Source organism: Tachyglossus aculeatus, chromosome X1 (assembly GCF_015852505.1).
Source record: "Tachyglossus aculeatus isolate mTacAcu1 chromosome X1, mTacAcu1.pri, whole genome shotgun sequence".
In the NCBI taxonomy this organism is placed as follows: Eukaryota; Metazoa; Chordata; class Mammalia; order Monotremata; family Tachyglossidae; genus Tachyglossus; species Tachyglossus aculeatus.
The window spans coordinates 11,088,590-11,103,743 of record NC_052101.1 but is presented as its reverse complement, the minus strand read 5'-3'; the positions used below and the strand labels follow the sequence as shown (position 1 = coordinate 11,103,743).

Genomic DNA, 15,154 nt, shown 5'->3' with positions numbered 1-15,154 from the left:
GTGTTTTTTAATGGTTGACTATAAATTTTGTAATATTTAAAATTCAGCTGTGCTTTTATCAGCTGGGTTACAGAAGTAATATTGTAAAATGAATCGAATGCATCTTAAATGATCTGTCAAATCAGGACCTGGCAACGGAAAGCAGTATTGAATGGAACAGCTTTGATGCTGTGAATCCTGTTTTAAAATTAAATTTAAGGGGTTTAGATTAAATTGGTTTGAAGTACATTTTAACCTACTGGGAAATAAACACATAAAAGTGAGGCCTTATTGTAATGACTGTAACTTGATGAATGTTTTAAAGGTAAGATATACTAGCCCGAAGGTCTTTTCCTGTAAAGGACTGACTATTCAGCATAAAAAAACCCTAAACTATATTAATCAATCAGTGAATTGCATTTATTGAACACATTCACAGAGGCCACAGCTCTCTCCCTCCTACTTACCCTCTCTAATGTCACTCATTGTCTCTCTTCTCAAGCTACCTTGTCTTGTCTTACACCATCGAGTCGTCTCCGACTCATAGCGAAACCACAGACACAACTCTCCCAGAACTCCCGGCTCTCCGTCTGCAATCGCTCTGGTAGTGGATCCAGAGAGTTTGCTTGGTAAAAATATGGAAGTGGTTTACCACTGCCGCCTTCCATGCAATAAACTCGAGTCTCCGCCCTCGAGTCTCTCCCATACGGCTGCTGCCCAGCATAAGAGAGTTTTCTACTTGCTAGCCACTGCCCGAGCTAGGAATGGAATGGGTAGGCCTCCGCTTGACTCTCCCTCCTCTAACCGAGACTGGTAGAGAACTGGAAACTTTCTAGGTGGACCCTGAAAGGGGCAAGCTACCTTATTCAATTTAATTTTGCCTCTAGTGCTTTCTCCACCTTTCTCCACCTCGCGCTTGCCTGGAACGCTCCTCCACCTCAGATCCGGTGAACCCACTGCTCTTTCATTTTCAAAGCCCTTCTGAAATCCTATTACTTCTTGAGAGCTTTCCCTGATTAATCTCTCACCGCACCACCCTATTTCCCCCAAACTGCCACCTAGCCACTTCTGTGTTCCCCACATACTTGCAATGCTTAGTACAGTGTCTGACATGTAGTAAGCACTTTGTCTTGTCTTATACTGTGTCTTATCTGTGACCCACGGCAACTCCACAGACACATCTCTACCAGAAAGCTCCAGTCTCCATCTGCAATCAATCTGGTAGTGTATCCACAGAGTTTTCTTGGTAAAAAATACGGAAGTGGTTTACCATTGCCTTTTTCAGTAAGCACTTTACAAATACCGTAATAATAATAATTATTATTATTATTACTCAGGCTTCTACTACCATAGTACTTCAGTACATATTTTTTACTCTATTACTTCCTCCTATCTGTAATTTATCTTGGTATGTGTGTCCCCTTCAAGACTAAAAGCTCCTTGCGGGCAGGTAATGTGACTGCCAACTCTGCGGCATTGCACTCTCCCAAGCAATTAGTACAGTACTCTGCAAATGGTAAGCACTCAATAAATACGATCGACCAATTAATTTTGGTGTCTGTCTCCTGCGCTGGAGTGCAACTTTCTCGAGAGCAGTGGTCATGTCTACTAATTCTGTTATTCTCCCCGCAGTGTATATCATAGGGCTCTGCTCATAGAAGGTGCAAGGTAAATATTTGTGATCAACTGATTGCTTGATAATACGATAGCATTGGAAGATGTGATCCTTACCCTTGTAGTTTACCATTGGGGATATGTAAAATACTTGTAAATAGGAGTTAAAAGAGAATGTGAAGATGGATGTGTGGACGATTAAGTGTTTAAGTAGTAAAGTATGCAGGTCTATGATGTATGGACGTGCTATGAGAGGCCATGAATGTATTGTGTCCAAGCTAGGTGGAGGAAATTGGGCCTGGGGAGAAGAAAGATGAATGTGTGAGATTTCAGAAGGTCTTTGAGGTTGGAAGAGCTGTGGTGGGGAAGCAGCATGGCTCAGTGAAAAGAGCCCGGGCTTGGGAATCAGAGGTCATGGGTTCTAATCCTGCCTTTGCCACTTGGAAGCTGTGTGGGCAAATCACTTAACTTCTTTGTGCCTCAGTTACCTCATCTGTAAAGTGGGGATTAGTCATTCATTCATTCATTCAATCGTATTTTTTGAGCACTTACTGTGTGCAGAGCACTGGACTAAGCGCTTGGGAAATAAAAGTTGGCAATATACAAAGACGGTCCCTACTCAACAGTGGGCTCACAGTCTTTAACGGGAAGACAGACAACAAAACAAAACATATTAACAAAATAAAATAAATAGAATAGTAAATATGTACAAGTAAAATAAAAACAAATAAAAACAGAAATAAATCTGTACAAACATATATACAGGTGCTGTGGGGAGGGGAAAGAGGTAGGGCGGGGGGGGATCGGGAGGGGGATTAAGACTGTGAGCCCCACGTGGGACAATCTGATTACCTTGTATCTACCCCAGTGCTTAGAACAGTGCTTGGCACATAGTAAGCACTTCACAAATACTATCATTATTATCATTATTTTTATTATCTCTCTGGCTGCTCATTCTCAGTCTCTTTCACAGGTTTACTCCCCTTACTGTGGAAGTCCTTCAAGGCTCAGTTCTGGGTCCTTTCTGTTCTCCATCTAAACTCACTCCCTTGGAGAACTCATTTGCTCCCATGGCTTCTACTTCAGTCTCTATGTGGATGATTTCCAAGTCTGCATCTCCAACCCCGATCTCGCTCATTCTCTGCAGCCTCGCATTTCCTTCTAGCTTCAGGGCATCCCTACTTGCAAGTCCCACTGACACCTCAACCCCAACATATCCAAAACAGAACTCCTTATCGTCCCACCTAAACCCTGTCCTCCCTCTGAATTTCCCATCACTGTAGATGACATGCCATCCTCTGTGTCTCACAAGCCCATTACCTTGACATTATTCTCAACTCATATCTCTCATTCAACCCACATATTCAATCTGTCACCAAATCCCGTTGGTTCAACATTCACAACATCCCTAAAATCTGCCCTTTTCTTTCTATCCAAACTGCAATGCTTTTAATCCAGGCACTTATTCTATTGCACCTTGACTACTGCATCAGCCTCCTTGCTGACCTCCCTGCCTCCTGTCTTTCCTCACTCCAGTCCATACTTCACTTTGCTGCCAGGATCGTTTTTCTACAAAAATATCCAGTCCATGTTTCTCACTTCTCAGGAAACTGCAGTGGTTTCCCATTCACCTCTAGACTTCACTTCTAGACAATGAGCCGGTTGTTGGGTAGGGACCATCTCTATATATTGCCAACTTGTACTTCCCAAGTGCTTAGTACAGTGCTCTGCACACAGTAAGCGCTCAGTAAATACGATTGAGTAAATTCACCTCCAGATTCAACTGAAACTACACACTATTGGCTATAATGCACTCAATCACCTTTCCCCCTTCTACCTCCCTGATTTCCTATTACAACCAAGTATGTGCTTTGCTCTTGTAATGCCAACCTACTAACTGTACCTCCGTCTTGCCTATCTCACCCCCTATCTCTCGCCTACCTCTGGCCTCTGGCCTGGAACCTCTTCACTCTTTGTGGCTGACGGACCATCACTCTCCCTTCCTTTAAAGCCTTACCGAAGGCATATATCTCCAAGAGCCCTTTCCTGACTGAAGCCTAATTTCCTCTTCTCCCACTCCCTTATGCATCACCCTTAGATTTGGATCTGTAGCTCTCTTCCTCCCTTCAAAGCCCTACTGAGAGCTCACCTCCTCCAGGAGGCCTTCCTAGACTGAGCCCCCTTTTTTCTCTCCTCCTCTCCATCCCCCCAACCCCAGTCTAAACAGTCTTTTAGATTGTGAGCCCACTGTTGGGTAGGGACTGTCTCTATATGTTGCCAACTTGTAGATCCCAAGCGCTTAGTACAGTGCTCTGCACACAGTGAGCGCTTAATAAATACAATTGATTGATTGATTGAACCCTACCTCCTTCCCCTCCCCACAGCACTTGTATATATTTGTACAGATTTATTACTCTATTTTCTATTTATTTTACTTGTATGTATTTACTATTCTATTTTGTTAACGACGTGCATATAGCTTTCATTCATTCCTTCAATCGTATTTATTGAGCACTTACTGTGTGCAGAGCACTGTACTAAGTGCTTGGGAAGTACAAGTCGGCAACATATAGAGACGGTCCTTACTCAACAGTGGGCTCACAGTCTAGGAGCTTTGACACCTGTCTACATGTTTTGTTTTGTTGTCTGTCTCCCCCTTCTAGACTGTGAGCCCGTTGTTGTGTAGGGACCCTCTCTAAGCATTCAGCACTTAGAACAGTGCTTTGCACATAGTAAGTGCTTAATAAATGCCATTATTATTATTATTATCTTTATATGTTGCCGGCTTGTACTTCCTAAGTGCTTAGTACAGTGCTCTGCACACATTAAGTGCTCAATAAATACAATTGAATGAATGAAGGAGTGAATCTGTACCCTTTATTCACACCTCCCTCAGCCTCACTGCACACATATCCTTATCTGTAATTTATTTACTTATATTAATGTATGCCTTCCCATCTAGACTGTAAGCTCGTTGTGGGCAGGGAACACATCTACCAACTCTGTTATAGCGTACTCTCCTAAGCACACAGTAAACGCCCAATAAATATAATTGGTCTGTTGGATTTGAAGAGTTACTGAATTTCAGGAAGGAGAAAGGCATAAACAAGGAGTAAGCCACATGCAATTAGTCATTTTCCATTTGTAGAAATGAACCTTTTCATAATCCTAGTCATTTTTTTATGCACTCTAGTTTTCCTGGAAAGTGCAATAAAATATTAATTACAGTGAAAAATCCTTCACTGTAATTAATATTTTATTAATGGACCAATTTATTTATGGACCATATTCATTTATGGACCAATTCAGCTTTGGAATCTGGAGTTTATACAGATCAGCCGTGTTAATGACTGAGCTCTGTTAGATTTCCTTTAAATCATTCAGTGCGATGTTGACTTGGATGACGATCGAAATGAGATCATTCGATTTGTATCACTTTAGGTAATGGAGTCTCAGGCCCGTTTTCCTGAAACTCATTTTTCCCTTGAATAACTGAAGAAAATATGACATGAGAAACTGAAATGCCTCTCATTTTTCAACTGCACTCTTTGTCCACATTGAATTACAAAGGTCAACAATTCTTGAAAACTCTCCTGCCATAGTCATTAAAATAGATAGTATTCTAATTGCATTAATTAGAATAATTTTCAGGAGAAGTGCTACTGATAGTCACAGATATCCATTGCCTGGATCCATGAACCACTGTATGTGGCTTCGAACAATGTAAAACCCAAGGGAAAAAAGGAAAACACCACATAGTGTGGCAATCACTGAATATAGCACAACAAGGATAATTTTTTGTTGTTTTTAAAGTGGCTGGCACTGGGAGTCTCTCACTGTTTGTTTTTTTCAGTCATATATTCATTCATTCATTCAATCATATTGAGCGCTTACTGTGTGCAGAGCACTGTACTAAGCGCTTGGGAAGTACAAGTTGGCAGCAATAGCAAGTCATATAGCAAGTCATAGGTTAATTTCCCATTAGTAAAATACAAATATGAAGGACTACTCTCTCATTTCATATTATTATTTTACCAATGGTGAAAATGTAGATTGATTGATTTTGACTCTGTGTTTTTTCTTATAACATTTTAATATTGTGGCATTGGCAGACATTTCCTAAAAGACAAATGGATAAGGCCTTAATTCCATTATTTGGGCCGGAATCTCAGTGTCACTTTAATCCCACCATTGCCTTTTGGACACAAAGGACACAGTTGTCGATTTTATTTTCATTTTCACCTCAGTATTAGTTTGATACTTGTTATGTGCTTACAGTGTCCCAAACACTGTATTAAGTGTTGGAATAGATGCAAGATAATCAGTTTGGACACAGTCCCTGTCCCACATGGGGCCCATAGTCTAAGTAGGAGGGAGAATGATTTAATCATCATTGTACAGATAAGGAAAGTGAGGCACTGAGAAGTGAATTGCCCGTGTCACTCAGCAGACAATTGGTGGATCCCCAGACTCTGCTCACTAGGCCAAGCAGCATGGCTCAGTGGAAAGAGCGTGGGCTTGGGAGACAGAGGTCATGGGTTCGAATCCCACCTCCCCCACATGTCTGCTGTGTGACCTTGGGCAAGTCACTTCACTTCGCTGTGCCTCAGTTCCCTCATGTGTAAAATGGGGATTAAAACTGTGAGCCCCACATGGGACAACCTCATCTCCTTGTGTTCCCCCCAGCGCTTAGAACAGTGCTTTGCACATAGTAAGCGCTTAACAAATACCAACATTATTATTATTATTATTATTATTATTATTATTATTCATCTTTGTCTGCCCTTGCACAACTGGACAATAGGAATGGAATCCAGTAACAGCATTTCCAACCATATCACCTATGGGGCAGTCTAGACTGTAAGCTCACTGTGGCAGGGAGTGCGTCCCTTTATTGTTATATTGTACCTTCCCAAGTGCTTAGTCTAGCTCTCTGAACACAGTAAGCATTCATTAAATACAACTGACTGACTGAGTGAATGATGCCAATCTTCACCTGTTTGTAAGGGTTTCCAAGTGTGGCCTGGCCCCTTTCAGGCTAATTGTCAGTCTGTGAAATGCTCTGCTGATCGGAGAATTGGTTCTCATTCGTTTCTATATCAGTCTTAAAAGCGGCCTGGCAGAGATGATTCATTAGAGACACCAAATCATCAGTTATGCATTAAAAGCAACTTGAATCTCTTGAGCTAATATCTCTGTCCTTTATTATTATTGTGAAGTTCCTTTCATATTTTCTCACTCTCTAAGAGTTTGTCAATCAACCGTCTGGGTGAATTAAATGCCATTTTGCTATAGAGTAGCTTAATGAATAGTGAAAGCTTAGAGCCCAACAGAAGCTAGTCATCCTCTAGACTGTAAGCTTGCTGTGGGCAGGAAATGTGTCTACCACCTCCATTATATTGTGCTCTTCCAATGGCTCGGTTCAGTGCCCTGCACACAGTAGCACCCAATAAATACAATTGATTGGCTGATCCCAAGGTTTGGTGTGAAACAGAAGTGGTAATGAAAGTTCTTGCTGTAGGTGATGATATAGCCAGTAAGATTCTGCCTTTAAGATCTTGGATATTTTCAAGATTTCTTTCTCTTGTTCAGTAAGTGAAAGTGTTGCTACGGCAAGCTCTTCTCTTGGTATATTCACATTTATAGCAGAAGTAGGCTATTGCTATTTAGTTGCCAATGCCACGTGGTTCACTTTTTTTTTCCCATGTTTTCTGTTCATTTCCCTTTGTCAGTCCCCCTGTGAGAATCAGGCTATCGAATAGCCATTCTGTTGTGATGTATCTGTTCATATATTTTTTCATGGCACTTGTTAAGTGTTTACTCTGTGCCAGGTATTGTACTAAACACTGGAATAAATACAAAATAGTCAGGTTAGACGCAGGTCGTGTACCACATAGGGCTCTCAGAATCTCAATCTCCATTTTTCAAAAGAGGAAAACGAGGCACAGAGGACTTCCTCAGGGTCAAACAGCAGGCAAATGATGGAACCAGAACCCAAGTAAGGGCAGGGCCTGAAAGAGCCCTACTCTCTCTGAAAGCCACCAAATCTGTGACCTGAGAAACCACTTAGCCTCCCATCTTCTAGTCGTTCCTCTCAATCCCCTGCTAAGTTGTTACAGGTTCCCCCTCTCCCTGTTGAGAAGCAGCATGGCATAATGGATAGAGCACGGGACTGGGAATTAAAAGGCCATGGGTTCTAATCCTGACTCTGCTATATGCCTGCTGTGTGACCTTGGGTAAGCCACTTAACTTCTCTGTGCCTCAGTTTCCTCATCTGTAAAATGAGGATTAAGACTGTGAGCCCTGTGTGGGACAGGGACTGTTTCCAACCCTATTATTTTGTATCTATTCCAGCACTTGGAACAGAGCCTGGAACATAGTAAGTGCTTAACAAATACCATTATTGTTATTATTATTATCATTATTATTATTAAGTTCTCTGGCCACTAAGCCATGCTGCTTTTCTAAAGGACATATCCTCATAGGACCATTCTTTTTCTTTATTGGTGTCAATCAAGGAAGGTGTTTAGCCACTGATGGTTTGTAGCATGTTCTGTTGTTTAGAGCAAACAATCACTCCACGCCTTAAAAGCCTTATTAAAAATATGTCACCTGGAAGAGGCTTTCCCAAATAAGCCCTCATTTTCTTCTTCTCCCACTCCTTCTGAGGAATTTGCCCACTTTATGCACCCTTCCATCGTTCCTAAAACACATATGTATAAACTCATATTTTAACTTATTTATATTAATATCTGTCTCCCCCTCTAGACTGCAATTGTGTGCAGGGAACCAACTCTGTTATATTCTTCTAAGGGCTTTATAGTGTTCTGCACACAGTAAGGTCTCAGAAAATACAACTGATGGATTTATTGATTGTATAGGTAAATTTGGGAGATTGGCTGTGATTCTAAAGACAAGTTACACTCATTCATTCAATCATTTTTATTGAGCGCTTAATATGTGCAGACCACTGTACTAAGCACTTGGGAAGTACAAATCAGAAACATATAAAGACGGTCCCTACCCCAAAACAGGCTCACAATCCAGAAGGGGGAGACGGACAACAAAACAAAACAAGTAAAGAGGTGTCAATGCCATCAGAATAAATGGAATTATATCTATATTCAGATCATTAATAAAATGAATAGAGTAATATGTATAGATATACACAAGTGCTATGGGGATGGTAAGGGGGGAGGGAAGGGGGGAGGGTGGGGAGGGGAAGAGAAGGAGGAGAGGAAAAGGGAGGCTCAGTCTGGGAAGGCTTCCTGGAGGGGGTGAGCTCTCAGTAGGGCTTTGAAGGGAGGAAGAGAGCAAGTTTGGTGGATGTGTGGAGGGAGGGCATTCCAGGCCAGAGGTTATTCTACATTATCCAACAATGTGTGAATAGACAAGGAATAGGGATATAGATGGTTGTCCCATGTGGGATTTCATTCATTCATTCAATCATATTTATTGAGCCCGTACTGTGTGCCGAGCACTCTACTAAGTGCTTGGGAAGTACAAGTTGGCAACATATAAAGACGGTCCCTACCCAACAACAGATTGAAAGTCTGTACCTACCAGACACAAGGATTGGCCCTTTAGTTGATTGGTTTGCTGTTTATATTTGTGGAAATAAAAAATAAAGAAATAAAAAGTCAGCGCTTCTGCACCATCAACTAGTGTTCTTAACTACCCTAGCAAAAATGGTGACAACCTTCACACCTTACTATTAAGCACTAACTCATATACTTATCATCATCATTTTCTTCACTTCTCCTCCTCCTGTTCCTCTTCCTCCTTCTCTTTCTCCTGTTTCTCCTCCCTCCTCCCCTCCTCTTCCTCTTCCTTTTCCTCTTTATTTCCTTTTCGTCCTCCTGTTTCTCCTCCCTCCTCCTCCTTCCCTCATCTTCTTCCTCCTTTTCCTCTTTCTTTCCTCTTCCTCCTCCTGTTCCTCCTCCTTCTCTTTCTCCTGTTTCTCCTCCCTCCTCCTCCTTCCCTCCTCTTCCTCCTCCCTTCCCTCTTTCTTTCCTCTTCCTCTTCTTCCTCCTCTACCTCCTCCTCCTCCTCTCTGTCAATTATTGCAGTGTCTGTCTCCCCTCTTAAATTTTAAACACCCTGAGGGCAGAGATCACAACTCTTAACTCGATTGTATTCTCCCAAGTCCTTAGTAGAGTGTTGCGAACAAAGTAGGTGCTCAGTGAGTACAATCAATTGAAAAACATTTCATTTAGGGATAAGGGGATTGTAGTTTGACCTCAAGCAAAACTCAATTACCAGAGTAGTAGCAAAGACGTTACTAAGGAAGCCATAAAATTTCTGATCTGGAAGATCAATGATATTTATTGAGCACTTACTTTGTGCAGAGCATAGCACTAAGAGCTTGATCTGTTACTAATGGATGGTTTAACCGTAGCCTGGAAGCAGGGATGAAGTCGGATACTGTCTCAAGGACCTTTTCAGATTCCTGGATTATGAGATTTTGTTTGGAGGCAAATAGCAGGAGTGGTGTTGTGACCTACCTGTGTGTGTCTGTGTGTGAAGGCATTGTGCCAAGAGTGTGAAGTAAGTGCTTGAAACTACTTTCTTGAATGAGATCTCCAGCTCAGTCAGTATAGAGTGATTAGATAGCTACTCATATGTTCTTTCCAGTATGCCATTTCCCAAGCTATTGAAGTTGATTCCAGTTTGAAAATAGTAAGAACTGTTTAAGAGTAACATATATCTCTTCTTCCTTCATGTACACAGAAATATTTTCATTATTGTTACAATCATTTTCTGCTCTTTTATAACCTAAAAAAATCTTGCTTACATTTTAAATTTTGAGTGTCTGTGAATAATGTGCTTCCTGTTACATATTTTTGAAAACCTTTTGTTTGTTTTTTAAGGGTCTCAATTTTTGGATGTATGCACATTTACAAATTATATTGCCACATTTTGGGCAGGGAAAATGTCTACCCACTCTGTTATACTCTCCCAACTACTTAATACAGTACTCTGCACGCAGTAAGCACTCAATAAATATTACTGATTGATTGATAGCTGTGAGCTTGTTGTGAGAAGGGATTGTCACTGTTTATTGTTGTGTTGCACTTTCCCAAGTGCTTAAAACAATGGTGAGCACTGTAAAAGTCACCATGATTAACTTGTATCTACCCCAGGACTTAGAAAAGTGCTTGACACATAGGATGCTCTTAAAAATACCATAAAAGAATCCACCATATATTTATTTGTATTTATATATATCAATGCCCTTTTTCCCTCTGGACCGTGAGCTCCTTGAGGGCAGAGAACATGACTAGAACTCTGTATTGTACTCTTCCAAGCACTCAGTATACTGTTCTCCACACAGAACTAAGTGCTTGGGACTATCCAATATGTGTGGCCTAATGGATAGAGCACAGTTCTGGGTGTCAGAAGGAAGTGGGTTCTAATCCCGGATCTGCCACTTGTCTGCTGTGTGATCTTGGGCAAGTCACTTCACTTCTCTTTGCCTTGTTACTTCACCTGTGGGATGGGGATTGAGAATGTGAGCCCCAGGTGGGAAATGGAAAGTGTTCAACCTGCTTAGCTTGTATCTACCCCAGCGCTTAGTACAGTGTCGGACACACAAGGAGAGCTTAACAAATACCATTAAAAAGAATGAATAAAGTTCAGAGATGAAATTCCTCTCCACAAGTGGCTGAAAGTTCTGTATGGGGAGACAGACAAAAGAAATTACAGTTAGGGAAAAGAGAGCATTAGACTGTGAGCCCACTGTTGGGTAGGGACTGTCTCTATATGTTGTCAACTTGTACTTCCCAAGCGCTTAGTACAGTGCTCTGCACACAGTAAGCGCTCAACAAATACGATCGATGAGTATAAGGATACCTACATAAGTGCTGTGGGGCTGGGATGAGTAACAGCGTGTAGCCCATTGTTGGATAGGGACTGTCTCTGTACATTGCTAACTTGTACTTCCCAAGCGCTTAGTACAGTGCTCTGCACACAGTAAGCACTCAATGAATATGATTGAATGAATGAATGAAGTAAGGGCTCAATAAATACCATCTGATTGACTGATTGTAAATAGCCACATCCCCTCTCAGGGTCACATCTGGAGAGTTTCCAGTACTCTCCCAGTCTCGACTATGGACTATCCAAGCAGAGGCCTATCCATTCCATTCCTTGGGCAGTGGCTAGAGAGTAGAAGGCAATCCGCTACATGTCAAGACTCCCCTGTGCTGGGCAGCAGCAACATGGGAGACAGTCAAGGGCAGAGACTCAAGTTTACTGCACAGAAGGAGGCAGTGGTAAACTACTTCCATATTTTTACCAAGAAAACTCTATGGTTACACTTCCAGAACAATTGCAGATGGAGGTAGGGTGTTCTGGGAGAGATGTGTCCATGACGTCGCTATGGGTTGGAGATGACTAGACAACAACAATTAAAGTAATTGTTGCTCTGCCCCTCAATCCCTCCACTAGATAATAAGATGTTTGAGATCAGGGTCCACTAGTTGTTGTTTTTTACACTATCTCAAGGTTTTAGTGCAGGGCTCTTCTCAATCTTACATTACATTTACAAACATTTTTGTCCTCCTTATTCAAAGATGATCTAATTATGGGTATACCCTTGTGGTCCCCATTTTCCATCCTCTGTAAAGCAGAGCTAAACTGTTGCTTCAGTATTAACTGCCGCCATTTATACATCCAATGAGAAGCCGCATGGGATTGTGGCTAGAGCTTGGGCTTGGTAGTTAGGTTATAGAGTCTAACACTGGATCCTTCACTTGTCTACTGTGTGACCTTGGGCAAGTCACTTCATTCCTCTGCACCTCAGTTACCTCATCTGTAAAATGGGATTGAGACTGTGAGCACCTTGTAGGATAGGGACTGTGTCCAACCATATTTGCTTGTAGCCACCCCAATGCTTAGCACATTGCCCAGCACACAGTAAGTGCTTAACAAACACCATTATTTGTTTGTTATTTTATTATTATTATTATTATTATTATTATTATTATTATTATTATTATTATTATTATTGTGTCCTGGACTGTAGTCAGTCCAATGGCATCAAAACTATGCATGTTGCAACACAAATGCTCAGAGTGAGTCCTGAGAAAAAAATGGACAACAGGAGAATACCCAAACAGCTACTGTTTGTTGAGCTGAAATTGGGGGACCACAAAGGTTGTGGACCAAAAGCGTGTTTGAATTAAAAAAAAAGAAGCAAAATCTCAATCCCCGTGATATAGCTTTGGATAGTTGGAAGGGAGAAGCGGAGGCTGATGACCCTGGCATAGTTAAATCGCACATAGGGTAACTACCTTGAATAGATACTTCAGGAAGATAGGAACACAACAATGGAGAAACAAAAATGGCAAGAGGCCCCATGGGGAGCAACTGGAATTGAGTTTCAGCCCTTAAGAGCACATCCTATGGCTAGGATTTTCTATCCTTTAAGATCCAGAGTTTTTCCATATAAAGAATAGCCGAATTGGGTTTTATAATCATGCAACCAGTGACTGGATATTTAATTTAATATAAATATGTAGACATATATCTAAAATGTATTTCTAGATGTATTTAGTTATAGAGCTCTATGGATTCTGCTATATGGTACTCTCTCGAGTGTTTAGTTCAGTGCTTTGCACACAGTAAGTGCTCAATAAATATGATTGATAGATCCATTTATTAAGATGGTAGTAATTGGAGAGCCATGCATTTTAAATATCTCTAGTTGTTTTTTTCTTTGCTAAGTACTTTTTTACCTGTCAGCTGAAGGAGCATGTGGTGGAACCCTACGAGGGACAAGTGGAGCGATTTCCAGCCCTCACTTTCCTTCCGAATATGAAAATAACGCCGACTGCACCTGGACCATCCTTGCTGAACCTGGTGATACCATCGCCTTGGTCTTCACCGATTTCCAGTTCGAAGAAGGGTATGACTTCTTAGAGATCAGCGGTACTGAAGCCCCATCCATTTGGTGAGTAGAAGAAAGACATGTTCTAACAGTTTCTTTTTGCTTTTGATCTATCTTTGTTCCCTTTGTTTTTAGTAGGTTCATTTCATCCGCGAACGTTTCTGTTGAGATTATTTTTGGTGACATGCTTTAAGTGCTTGACTCTGTCTTTCTGCGTGGATCTGAGGAGGTATTTATGGTGATGAGGGAGGAGGAGCAGTCTGCACAGATGGAGATGGGTGGCAGATACTTGTCCATTCTCTCTCCATTCCTGTGCCGTTTCAGTTCAACAGACTAATCCTCTCAATCTTCCCACATTTTCCCTAAGTGGAACTGAGAATGGAACAAGAACTGGTTGGAGAATGAAGTTGAGACAGAATCCAGGACTTTGGGGAGTTATTTCTTTGGGAAGTGGGAGAGGAGAGGGGCTTGTTGCATTTTTGGGAGACCGAGGAGAGTAAGGTGCAGTGAAAGTTATCTCTTTCTCTTTTCTGATCTCTCTTTTAACACTCTACTCGAATTCCCACAATAACCTTCCAGTTAATGAATCACGCGTATACGTGAGAAAAACACCAATCCTGTGGACATTCAGAGAACCCAATAGAAAGAACTGGCTCATTCCCAGCTGATAATTATGTACAGTTCTTAACCAGAGCTGCGTACTCATTGGTAGACCTTGAGGAAATCAGGCAGAAGTACTAAAATGAACTGTATTAATACCTTTCTCACCCATTGTTATTTTTATTACACTCTAGTGGGAATTATGTTAATGGAGAAGCTCATTGTTAGTTTTATTGATGGATAATAATGATTATTGATGGATTTTCATGTCACTGTAAGCTATGGAAAAGCTAACATGGTGGAATGGGGACCCCGGGAGAGGTTCATGAAGAATTAATGCTCATTTTGCTTGTTTAATGACTATACAAAGGAAAAAGTTTTAGGTGTTCCTTATCTATTGATTATGGTTTTAACGAATCAAAAAGGTAAGGGCAAAAGACTACACAAATCAGAATAAGATTTAAAGAGACCCTATGTGGATTTTAGTAATAATGATACTAATGATAATGATGATAATAATAATAATAATAATAATAATTGTGTTATTTGCTAAGCATTTATTATTTGTCGGGCACTGTACTTACCACCAGGGTGGACACAAGCAAATCAGTTCAGAGGCAGTCCCTGTCCCACATGGGGCTCACAGTCTTAATCCCCATTTTACAAATGAGAGCATGGACCTGAGCATCAGAAGACCTGGGTTCTAATCCTTAGTCCATTATGTCTACATTGTGACCTTTGACAAGTCACTTAACTTCTCTGTGCTTTAGTTACCTCATTAGCAAAATGGTGGTTAAATCCTACTCCCTCCTACTTAGACTGTGAGTCCCATGTATCTACCTTTTATCTGCCCCTGAGCTTAAAATAGCACTTGACCCATAGTAAGCACTTAAGCAGCTCCATCATTGTTATTATCATTATTATTATTTTAAAACAATATTAAAGCATTGACTTTCACTATGGAAATTTTACATTTTGTATGCGTGAGTAAATTCCACCAGTCTGGAATGCATCAGAATTGAATCCTTTTGTTCTAGACTTTATACTCCTTGCTGCCAGGGAATATATTCT

The 15,154-nt window shown here is 41.1% G+C and overlaps 1 protein-coding gene across 1 annotated transcript in view; it reads left to right on the top strand.

The window, feature by feature from the left end:
* The window catches only part of CSMD1 (CUB and Sushi multiple domains 1), a 1,252,749-nt gene that overhangs the window by 464,026 nt on the left and 773,569 nt on the right, over positions 1-15,154 (top strand). The window contains exon 5 of the mRNA XM_038771657.1: positions 13,339-13,546. Within this exon, the coding sequence (XP_038627585.1) occupies positions 13,339-13,546 (208 nt within the window). The remainder of the gene's footprint in view (positions 1-13,338; positions 13,547-15,154) is intronic.